The sequence below is a fragment of the Oryzias latipes genome, chromosome 13, assembly GCF_053564925.1.
Source record: "Oryzias latipes strain Hd-rR chromosome 13, Olatipes_Hd-rR_3.1".
Classification (NCBI taxonomy): Eukaryota; Metazoa; Chordata; class Actinopteri; order Beloniformes; family Adrianichthyidae; genus Oryzias; species Oryzias latipes.
In genome coordinates, this window is record NC_136249.1 from 27,757,638 (window position 1) to 27,770,296 (window position 12,659).

Consider the following 12,659-nt stretch of genomic DNA (forward strand, 5'->3'; position numbering starts at 1 on the left):
CTGTTCCACCTATCAGCCGATCAAGTCGCTGAAAAAGAAATCAGAACCAACAACAAAGAACACAACCAAAAGGCAGCTACACTTGACAACACAAAACACTCATTTTTAGTAAGGAATAAAGTTATCGATACACAGATGCAGTAGTTCAGTCGCCTTTTGTGTGAAATTATGCTTTTAAAGAGACTTAAATGACCTGATGCTGCAAGGTTTTCACTGGAAATTCATTATAACACGAAAACCCTTTTATTTTTCCTTCTTAAGTACCTTAATCAAAAAAGGTGCTTTAGAGTACTTCTGAGCATCTTTTTATTTGTTGGCACAAAATAAATCTAGCCTTTCTTCATACTCTCTGCAGTTCTCACTCCCCTGCATAAAATCCAGCTACAGCTTCAAAGGATGTAATTAAAAAAAAAAAAAAGCTAATCCTCCACAGTTGCACTGCTCAACTGCAGGTTGCATATCTGTCACACTGTAGCCCAGCTATCTAGTGTAGTGGCAAATAAATCTGACTCTTGCTTGTAGGAAAACCTGTAAAGTTATCACACTATGAAAGGTTATATGTAATAGTTTACAATAATACTTCACGAAATAAACATCAGTTATGTCATGCAGCTGTAATAAACAATGAGCTTTTGTTCCCTATCTTTAGTCTCACTTTATGGTAAAAAAAAAAAAAAAACATCAACGATATTTTTTCATAAAAAAGAAACAAAACTTGAATAAAGAAGAAATTGGGCTTTACGCTTGTATTAACCCTTTCATGCTTGAATGTATTTCCAATTACCGTATTTTTCGTACTATAAGTCATTCTGGAGTATAATTGGCAGCATGCAAAAAATGCATAAAAATAAAGATTTTTATAAACTACACTGGAGTACAAGTCGCACTTTTGGGAGAAATTTATTTAACAAAATACATGAAAAAGAATGGACATTTCACCTTAAAAGGTAAATCCTATAAATAGGATAGATAACAAAAATCTGAATATGCTTATGCTTGAGGCTTATTTAGCTTCATGAAACATGGGAGGAATCTAGTATATTAGTGAAAAATTATTCACTGAAGCATTAAGAAGATGCTAACAAGTCAACAAAGCTCTTTATATCACTTTAAAACATTACATTTGTTGAATTCTTCATCCTTTGAGTCACTTCGGGACACTTCCGCTAAGCCCGGCATTAGACTGCTGCACACCTACAGTGCCCTTTAGTGGTTGTTGCAATTTTTTAAAAGAAAAAGTCGCATATAAGTCGCACCCCAGCCAACGCTGCAATAAAGCGACCTAAGCTCAAGTATGTGGAGCCCTGCCTTAAAGGCTACGGTGTGAATTGGCGACATATGGTGTGAACGGGTTAACAGTTAATACAGTGTTGGCTTATTGTATCATCCCTCTTAAGGTACTCTAAAGAGGCGAACCATCTTCAGTAAAAATAGGAACAGACAGAAGAGTAGGGATCAAGACGATGTAGAAAAAAAAGAAAAATAATTTTTTTTTTTTAAATATAAAAACATAATACTAATGTGTATTCTATAAACACAAAAAGTATTTGTTTAACAAAAGTGTTTTGTAAAAAAGTAAACTTGGTGTCCTTGACCCTACCTTCTACCTTTTCATTTGTAGAATGGATGTAATTTTTTGTCCACCCTTTATAAAGTGAACAAGGAAGACCACTCATTTGTCTTCTCTTAGTATTTTGGACTCTAGCGCACTCCTGAGCATGTATTACTTAAACTCAAGCTGCTTTAATGTTGCCATGTGCTTATTGAAGGTAGCGCATTACAGCTTTCTGTTTTGTCTTGTTGCCTCAAAGCACTTTCATGTAGTATCTGCCTCTCCTCTTCATGCTGCTTCTTAAAAGCTGAAAAAAAGGCAGGTAGGTGTATTATTGACCACATGTTGAATGAGCAAAACATTACTTGATTAAAAAAAGATTTAGGGCTGTTTGGAAAAGCTTCTCTGTGTACTGCACAAACTACAAACCAACTATGAACACTTTGGCTGGGCCTTGATTTCTCCTGAGACGGCCATTCCAGCTTAATTCCCTCCTGTTGTCGTGAGCGTGGCGTTTCTGTCCCGGATAATTGCACGGGACGTCTGCTTTTGTAGCGCCGACTCTGAGGAATTGGCCGAGTTGCTAAAAAGCATTTAAAAAAAAAAAAGAAGCCACTCAGATTTTTCATTATTCAAAGTGATTCCCAGAGTTTTCTAAAATAGAAGCAAGTTCCTCTCTGCACGGCTCAGTTGAAAGCATGGTTGCTAACAACAGACCTGATTATGCAGGATGAAGAGGGGATGATACGACGGTGCTCCCATCAGCACTCCTGACTATTCAGCTAGTTATTCCCCTTCTGCCTTTCTGGGTTGAGCCATGAAAAGATAAGTACGAGCAGATGTAGCAGAATGTAGCATGAACGCTGTTTTTGGGGAAGGAAGACCTGCTTCTTGGCGAATGCTACATTTTTAAATTGGACTGGAATGCCACATTGTGCAGTAATCATTCTGCTTGACACAGACATTTGTTTTATGTTTTATTTTGGAGTAGGAATCTCACGAGCCTGTGTGATAATAACTGGATTGACCAAATCACTTTTTTTTTTTTTAGCAAATCAAAAACTCCTCAGTTCTTTAGCATACTTTTGCTTAAATATTTAGGGAGACCATTTATATTTTTAATGCTATGATTTTGCTTTTAAATGGCTCTACTTTGCAACAGTTTCCAAAGTCATGCTTTACAGAATTAACTAAGGTTTTGACTTTAAAATGTTAGCAAATAAATGCTAAAGTTAATGTAAATGTACTCATATCTTAAGTCGCCACCACATTTGCATTAAAATAACTTATTCTACAAATATGTATTATAAAGACTGTATATACATATTTGCCAAGTATATCTCCTCAATCACGCTTTAAAAAAAGTTTTTCATACAAACCTTTTTGCTTGTTGCTCCCCTCACTTCCACATTTTGGTTCACTTGAAAGTGTGTTGGTGTTCACACTGTTGTGAACTGGAGTTTATGGTTGGTTCATTTGATTTTTACCAGTTTTATACCTGTACAAATGATGTGGAACACCCAAAGTAGCAGAAACTGGTGTTGATGCGCTCTTTCACCATTCTTGGTGTTTGAAAATCCCATTCTTTACTTTTTTTCCCCCCATGATGATTAAATTTAACTTCAAGAAGGAATTTATTCAACAGATAAAACCACTAGAAATACCAACATAAATGATCTTTTGTTGGTCCTACAAGGCATGCTTAAAACAGTGGAAAATCTGAGACGTTTATTTAGAATGGTAAAGGGGAAACTGAAGGAATTGGCAGGGTAGGAGAAAAGGATGGCACAGGACCATATATAGATTCTACAAATCATAAAAATATACTTTAGAATATATATTAGGACATTTAATTTAGCAAAAATGCCTGTAATGTCACACTTTCCAGACATTTTTAATAAAACATAATGGGAACAAAACTGCTGTTACAAAATGGGTTGAAGAAGCTATAAAGGCTATTACTTTGTTTAAAATATACTCGGAAACCTGTGACAGCGAGCTTTTCACCAATGCTTTTCTTTCTGCATAAAACTTCCTCTATTTTCTCAGATTTTTTCTTTGTCACATTTTTATTTTTGATTGTGTGTGATTAATTGATTTTCTACAGTTGAACACAGTGGGTCTGATTGACTGATGGTTTCCATGTGAAATACATGTGCAAACTGGACTGTGTGCGCTAAATGCAATTTATAATTTACTAACCAGAATGTATTTGTTAAAGACCCTTTCCAATGAAAATTGTTTTTTTTTTTTTTTTACTTGTGGCATTTTTCTCATGATGGAGGACGGTTACCAAAAGAAAATAAGCTCACATTTCCTTTTTTGAGTATTTCTTTATTGAAATTGTCGGGAATCAGGAGCAGATTGGAAAAAAAGATTGTTGGGAAAAGGTTGTATTGGTGTCGTAGAAAATACGCCGTGCGAGCCACAACCTCACTACTCTGCTCTAGTCTGATGTATCCACTTGCAGATAAACAGATCCATGTACGTCTTTGTTTTCCTTGTCAGAGCTGTCATCTGGTGCAGACCTGTACGGATGGATAGCTCCAATATTGCTTGCCATATTTGTCGCTCCGGTAATGCTAGGTTGGGGAAGTGAGGCTAGTAGGAGAGTGTGTAAACAGAGAGCTCTTAGTTAGGGAGAGGGGTAGGGGGGCGGGGTTTCTCCACATCAAAGGTCCCCCCCCACAACCCAGATGCCAACTTCTAATTTCCTCTAATGACCCCTTGCCACTCTGCAGAAACTGTTTGACAAAAAAACTCAGGTTTTTTATTTTTGGCAAAAAATGGTATAATCATAATTAAGAGACAACTGGGAACACTTATGGAATAGATTGAAAGATGATTAGAATGGGACTTTTAGATAAATGATGTGCACAGGAGAGTTTTTAGCCACATGCAGACTGACTGACTATAACACTTAAAAAATAGATCAAAAGATGATAAGAGTGGGACTTAAAAGTGGCAAAACAGAGCGCGTTTACCATTGACGAACATACAACATGGACGATTTTGGCAAAATGCACTAAAAAACTGGAAGTGCAAGCAATGGGACTTATCAAGTTAGGTGTAAACTAGTCATTGTTTCTAGAAGGAGATCACGATACAACATAAAGTGACAGAAAATGTTTCTGCTCATTTGTAATAAGACAAAGATTATAAAATGGTCATCACTGCAATGTTTGTGATCTTTGTCAAATTTAGGGACTGATATATGGTATCGGTCTGGGGAACTAAAGCTGATATTATTAGTATTTTTTTAATTTTTCTCTTCATTTTTAAGTCACATTCACATACTTCAGATGTTAGTATGCGACTAATTCTGCTCCTTCATCTCGTCTGGCTGGTGCATGCTGGGAGAGCTGAGAGGGCTGACCACAGCCTGTACCAAACTGTGATCCCTCTTGCGAGGGCATTATTAGCCGTCATCAGGGTGATTAGATGTCGAGTGTGGGCTGGAATGGCCTAAACATTCGCAAATGCCCTCCGGCAAATAGCTGTCAGTCCGTCTTTAAGGGCTACAGTCTTTTACCCCGTTTTTAAGTACTCATTAAAATACTGCTGTTTGTGTCTGCTATTGCTCACTCACTTAGTTATTGTAAATATCCTATATACATGCAATCTATTGGTGTGTACCTAAGCAGTTTTTGCACTTTTTAATTAGGATCTTAGTCAATCAGCCACTGCATATTTACCTTGAAGCAAATGACAGTTTGACAGCAATTAAAAATAGTCGTCATTTGAAAAAAAAAAAAAGATAATAGAGCTTAGCTGGACGCAATTAAGTCAGATAAGAATTTGAGGGACCCATAATAAGATTTATAAACATATGAACTTTTGATCAATGAAACATGGATTGTTTTTTAGATGCTTTTTGGCCTTGTAATAATATGTTGTATGTTGATAAAGTTATAACAACACAAGGTTTTAAAGGTGGGGGGGCTAGGCTGTGAAGTAGAAGGGCAGCTGTCCTTTTTTGCCCCTATAGATCTGCTCCTGTTAAAACCTATGTAAAATTTAATTTCATTCCTGCAATAATTAAACTCTGCAATGACAAAGAAACAGTATACTTGCACGCAACACAAATTTATTAATATGAATAATAACATCGGTGGAGCATCAAACTCTGGTAACAAATTCTGTCAATTAAAATTATGAATATTATGCAAACAGGCTCAGTGTGTGGGAATCACCCGTTGAGATAAATTCATTTTTAGCTAGGATTCCTGGTAGCCTGCTGTTATTATTATTATTATTATTTTTATCTTTAAGTTGTAGCCTGTTCTTTCATCTGTTCTTCTGTTCCTACACTTATCCCTTATCTATTTGAAAAGGAAACATTCCACACACAACTTGCTCCGTGTTGCACGTCGCCGGACTACTTTTAGCGTTCAAGTGACTGAAATGTAACCGAGAGAATCCTGTCAAAAAAATGTTTTAAACCAAAAGATTTTTTCAGAATGAAAGATCGGTCAAACGTAGTCATTTTGCTCCCCTGACCAAACTTTACAGCTCAAGTGATCGAAGGTGTAGCTGGGAGAATTCGGTTATTTAAGATTTTTAAAGATTGTCTATGAAGACTCTCATTCATCCAGGTTGGTTCCATTGTAGTAGGTTTAGGGGCTGTCATGTGGACTTGGACTTTCAAACCTAAACAAAACCTAAACCTAAACCTAAATTGAAACCTAAACAGCCCAAACCAGTTCCACCTGAGTCGTTAACAGCGGAAAGAGACGACCAGTTTGGGGAGAGAGTCACTGGCTCCCCAACCCCCAGCTGAGGACAAAGGACTCTTAACGACCCGAAACCATGTAGGCTAAGTTGACAATACCATCCAGTTTCAGGTCTGACTCCTCCCCCATGAGCGCCTATATACCAGCTCTTTGACCAGCTTTTTCAGAATTGACAAAGCCTCTTGGATAGGAGGTGAAACGTCTTCTAACTTTAAAAACCAAGTCCAGATGACAGCCCCAAAACTTACTACAATAATAAAAAGATTGTCGAACCTCATATAAAAAATGCGGGTATAATTAATTATTTCTTCCCTGTACTAGGTCTGCCTCCCGTTGGTTAAGGACCACTGGTCCAAAGCAAAACACAGTTTTTAGCTCAAATCTTCTGGAATAAAGTGCAATGCTATAGCGTGAGCTCCACATAGTGGCCAAACTGCCAAATGCCCTCCAGGAGAAGCAGAACATCTGCACATTTTTCCTGTAACACTGAATGGTGTTAGCAATCGTAATGGTTTATTATTTCACAAATAGATTTCACAGTCTGTGAACCGTATCAGATTCATATGAATATCTTTAAAACACATTTTGATTATTAAAGTATTTCTATACAAATATGTCTAAATGTGTAAAACCAGGTCTTCTTCGCCCACCTACATCCTTTAGCAGGCCTATATGGTTAGCCAATGAAGGCTCCTCATGTGGGACCCAAGTAGGCCAAACCCTATGGGTCCCACATACAGTGTCCCAGTTACAGCCCAAGGCTGTATAGCCCTGATGCAACCCATATGGGTCTTACTTGGCTGACTTACATATGTTCTAGCCCACATGGATCCCTTGTATGGCCCTTACAGGTACCCCATGTGGGGGGCCAATGGAAGCAAAACCTAATGGGGCCTCCAAAGTTTACTCAAAATAAGCCCAGTTGGGGCCCGCCTGACATTGCACTTAAAAGTGTTTTGACCATCTATCAGATACTTTAAGGAGAAGCCTCAGCCTAACTTATCGTCTTTCATAGGGGACCTCTTTTATATTTTTATTTTATTTTGCAATAAAGCAGGAGTTATTGTAGGTCAGCTCCATGAAAACAAGTGGTTCTCCGGTGTTTTTCTTAAAGTGGCACTCTCTCTAATGGCCCCTCTAATGGCTCCTGCAGCCACCCCAGACAGGTGATTTAACTTCTCCCCTCATTAAATGAATTAGTTGGACTTAAAGCAAACTGATAAAGGGCATTCCAATTGAGTGCTATACATTTGATAAAGTAATTAATTCTCATGGATGCCTGAGTTTTTGATGTATTGATTTCAGAATCCTTTGGGAATTTTTCTGTGAATATTTTCTTGCCTCTGGATCAATAGCGGTGTAATTGGAGAGATGCTATTTGGGCTAGAATTTTTGGAATGGATGGCACTCTGTGTTTCCAGGCATCTCACAATAACTATTCAATATCTTTCAAAAATGTTTATTTGGTTTGTTTGTCTAGTTTATTACCAGCACAGTTTTCTTTTGGCGCAGCAGCATCTTTTCAACCAGGAAAAAAAAAAAAGAAAATGTGATTTTGTTCAGTTTGAACTCTTATTTGTTTGTATAATTTAAAAAATAACTTTGTTGTTGTTGTTGTTTTTTGCTCTTTCAGTCTTCATCAACTTCACTGATGGCAGCTCTGGAAAAACCTCACAGGTACAAAAAGTCAATAAAGTCTATTTGGGGGGAAAAAATAATCCTGAAATCTGGCATGTTTATGCCTCCAGCATTGTTTGTTGTTCAATTCTGGATGTTTTTTACCTCCATCAAATTGTCTTGTTCTGGTTTGTACTAAAAACAGTTTTCCTCGGGATCAATAAAAACTAACTCTATTCTATTCTATTCTATTCTATTCTATTCTATTCTATTCTATTCTATTCTATTCTATTCTATTCTATTCTATTCTATTCTATTCTATTCTATTCTATTCTATTCTATTCTATTCTATTCTATTCTATCCTATTCTGTTCTGTTTTAATTCTCTCACTACTCAGTAGGGCACTCAATAGGGCATTTTCCATTTTGTTGGGGTGTCTGAATATACAATTCCAAAATGCCCTGGAAATTTCCCAGAAGTCTCTGTGAGGAACTTGTGTGCATATATGTTGTTTAAGTTAGTGAATAAAGACCACAATGCATTGCATTTGAACCAATTTGCTTTTTTTTTTTTAAAATGTAGGCATCATTTATTTTCAATAAATCATCCAAGTTGTCTTCATCTGAAAACAGTCTTCTTAAAATGTTTATCTTTATTGGGTTTCTGTCAATAGGAAACGTCATTTTTGCTGTTTAAAAAAAAAAAGTAGTGTGCATGTTTCTGAATCACATTAAAATCCAGGTCACTGGTCAGTGCAGCTCTAAATAGTTTTTAGGGGTTAGGGAGTAGTGAGGGAATTTGGACACAGCCTTGGTTTCCTAATCACCTGCAAAAAAGCTGCTGTTTTTAGTGAGTCTCTAGAATTAAACTTTGACTTGTGCAACAAAATCTTCTTCATTAACTCCTTTTGTCAAGTTCAACATCATTTTCCAGCTCATGAATTTTCTTTCGTGTGATCTTGCTGCTTAGTGAATAATTCAAGTGTTTTGTTTCGAAATGTGTTGGTGTGAGAAGATGTTGACACTGCTTGTCCTGGCAGATGTGCTCTACATCCAAGAAATTGTTAGATGTACTTTAATCATGCCAGCTAATTCCCAGCACCACCACCCCCCTGAGGTTTTTTTCCCCCCCTTTGATTGGTTTTTAACCACATTTTCTCCAGCTGCTATGAGGAAAGAAATAAAAGAACACCTTCAAACAGGTTCTTTGTTAAGTTGAAATGATGATGATCTGTTAAATAAATAATAAATGTGTTTGTCCCTTAAAATGCTGTACTAGGCTTTCAGATTTACCCATTGAAGAGATTGATGGATAGATAGATGGGTACTAACCTAACATAAAATAAACCCACAAAACAATTAAAAAAAAGTTGTTTAAAGATATCTTAATGTAAACGGAAAATTGTGTTTTCAAAATCAGAATGGGAATTTAGGTCCATTTATGTCGGTTCTGTGCTATATGTATATGTTCTTCGAATATGTTTTCACAACAGCGACTGAATGAATGCTTAGGTACTACTGTTTACGTAAAGGTCAGCAAAAGAAAAGCTGGGGAGCTTCAATTTTTTTGGGAGACGCTTCCAGCTTCATGTATTATCAAGGTGGTTAATTTAAACAAATCCACTATGTATGTCTATGTACATCAGGGTTTGTTCAGAGATTAATTTCTATTGTCTACAGTGCTAAATTGTACCTTTATGAGAATTACACTAACACTAGAGAATTCACAGCAAGCTAACCATCTGCTTGCTTTGCCAAAGCAACATCCCTCATCTGCATCGGAGCTATTCCTGCATTACTATTCTCACATGGATTGGATCAGACATTGTGGAGACTTTGTTCTCAGTAAATGTCAGGTTTAAGTTTCTATTTTTTTTCCTGCTGATTTAACCCTTGTGCTATCCTAGGCACTTTAACATTGGGAGTTGGGTCATCTAGACCCACTAGACAGTGCTCTGAACCTTTTTTCTTCAATATTTGTGATCTTCACTGGTGTCCATGGATTACATGAAATCTTTTCACCTTTATTCAACTTTGTCATGGTAGGGAGAACACGTCAATGTAAGGGTGGGGTCATTTAAGATAGCACAAGGGTTAAAAATGGTCATTTTAATGTTGACATTAGTGACGACGTGACACAGCGCCCCCTGCTGGTTCATCACAGCGGTGATCAAAAATCCCACACCGTCACAGCTCTATATCCATATACCGTTAATTCCGGACTACAAAGCGCACCCGATTACTAGCCGCACCCACCCATTTTCACGTGTTTAACTGCTTTTATACATACACAAGCCGCTTCGGAGTACAAGCCGCATGTACTAGGCAACATTGTCATCCTGAAAATTCACATCCTGACTCCCAGAGTAAGTGTAGTTCATTAGCACACTGTGGGTGAAGTCATCTTTGCCTCAGGCTCATGTATTTGAATACACCTACATCTGCTAAACAGCATGGACCTCTATTCTGTTCACAAGTTCCTCAGTTATGGTTTTTTTTTTTTTTTTTTATTTTATTTTTTTTTACTTATCGACAATCTAGGTATCATACATAAAATTACAAGCAGTGACCATATAATCAACATTACATCCCTCAGTTATGATGAGGAAATTTACATCCGCGATTCCCCATTTCCCATGAGTCTTAGGGGCTAAAGGCGGGGCCAACGCCCGGCTCGTCACACTGTTGTACGTGTTTAAGAATGAGCAAGTATCAGCAGTGCATGGAGGAGTGAACAGAAACAGCTCTCCTTCCGCTTGTGTCGCGGCAGCATTATGGGAGTAACGGGGTTGGTTAAAAAAACACACCAGTAAAACAAAGCAGCGGCGACTGAAAAGCGCGCGCCTCAGCGCGATACACGCGCCTCCGCGCGGCACGTGCGTCAGAGGTTTCCTTCCACAACAAACACTGTTGCTCCGCGGACGCCTCTGCGCTCCGCGCTCGCCCCGCGCGCTCCTTGTCTCCCCTTCCTATTTTCTCCGACACCCCTGGCTCCAGGGAAGAACGCTTCGTCCCCATTCTGCGCTGGACGGGGCAAATCGTGTCTGTGCAGAGCAATCGGACTTAATACTGAACGTTTTGTGGATGAGGGGCGTATGCGTTGTTACGTGTGGGAGCCATCAGACTGCCATCGGCCCCGCAGCTCTATGTGAACGAGCAGCAGAACATGTCTTCAGCTCACACGGCGGCTGTGGGTCGGTGTGAAATTTTCAATGCAAAATTCCGCTCAGTCCTTAGAAACCGTAAAAACGATCACGTCGATTTGTGTTTCCAGTCGTGTCCCGACAAAATAAAGGCTGATGTTATTCCCACATATTTACTTGCAGCCAGCCGAGTCACTATGACTCAGAGGTAAATTCACTCCGGAGCATGCGCTATTCTCTCCGTCACGCAGCTAACCGGCTTTTCCAAACCCGTTGGTGATGGTGGATTTTTTCACGCTGCTTTTAACGATTGCTTTTAACTTGAAAGCTTCATCATATTGTAGCGGCGATCACGTGCACTTTGGGTCTAATGGCACCAAAGGATTCTGGGATGCAGCCGGGCATGCGTATTTCATTTTGTTGAACCATGACTGAAGTGTCTAAGACCTGAAGTCAAGTCAATGCTGTTTGGCTGCTCAGAAGTGTGTTGAAAAACAAATGACTTGTGCTTGGTGTTAGATAGGAAATTCAAACCATTCAATGAATCCGAAAATACGTACATGACGGCCGTCGATTAAATCCATAAATTGGCCGCGTCACTGAATAAGCCGCAGGGCTGTAAGCGCATGAAAAAAGTAGCGGCTTATAGTCCGGAAATTACGGTATATAAGAGTATATCATATTTCTCATATTTGGGGCGACAGTGGCTCAGGTGGTTGAGCGGGTCGTCCAATGACCGAAGGGTTGGCGGTTCGATCCCCGCTCCCACCAGCCAAAATGTCGTTGTGTCCTTGGGCAAGACACTTCACCCTCCTTGCCTGCAGTGTGGCTCCACTGGTGTGTGAATGTGCATGAATGTTCCCGGTGATGGTCAGAGGGGCTGTAGGCGCGAAATGGCAGCCACGCCTCTGTCAGTCTGCCCCAGGGCAGCTGTGGCTACAACCATAGCTTACCATCACCAAGTATGAATGAGGAGTGAATGAATAATGGTTACAATGTAAGCGCTTTGAGTGTCATGAAAAGCGCAGATAAATCCAATCCATTATTATTATTATTATTATTTGGCAAATTAAAGAACACACTTTTTGTGAGTAATATGAGTTATATTCACAGCTCATTTTCTTACTCGGCGGTAAGACGGCTCGATCTCTGAGGCCCCGCCTTTCACTCACTGTGGATGCCGTCCGTTTCATAACATCAACCTAGAACCGGCCTCGGCAGCGTGTCTGCATCTCGCCCAAGAAAACAAAAAACATCCAAACTTTTGCAAAGATGGATGTGCATCTTGTGCAAATGAAATGAAAGTGTTTTTGTCAAACACTGCTTGGTCTGCAGAGAGAGTCGGGGTGTGTGTTAGCCTGGGGGTGGTGCTGGCAGTGCAGACTCTTCCTGGATAGGGGCGGCTCCTCTTACTTAGCTACGCCACAATGTGAGAACCCACTAGTTTTTGTGGATTGGGAGGGGCTGGTGCTCAGAGTACAGGTTTTTAGAGGAAAACTCAGAGATGCGTGAATGAATCAAAATACCACTCTGGGGTATTTCTTTTGTGAGAAATTAACCTCAGAAAATGCTTAAAAAGGTTATTTTGCAAAATATTGGCCCTTTAATTGAGAA

At 39.0% G+C, this 12,659-nt stretch overlaps 1 protein-coding gene across 3 annotated transcripts in view; it reads left to right on the forward strand.

Annotated features, from left to right (window-relative positions):
- b3glcta (beta 3-glucosyltransferase a) overlaps positions 1–12,659 on the forward strand; it is a 79,091-nt gene that overhangs the window by 3,099 nt on the left and 63,333 nt on the right. For 2 of the 3 annotated variants that reach the window (XM_020708133.3, XM_004075301.5), the window contains exon 2: positions 7,919–7,962. The exons of the other annotated variant lie outside the window; for it this stretch is intronic. In XM_020708133.3, coding sequence (XP_020563792.1) covers positions 7,919–7,962 — 44 coding nt within the window. The remainder of the gene's footprint in view (positions 1–7,918; positions 7,963–12,659) is intronic. 3 annotated transcript variants of the gene reach the window in all.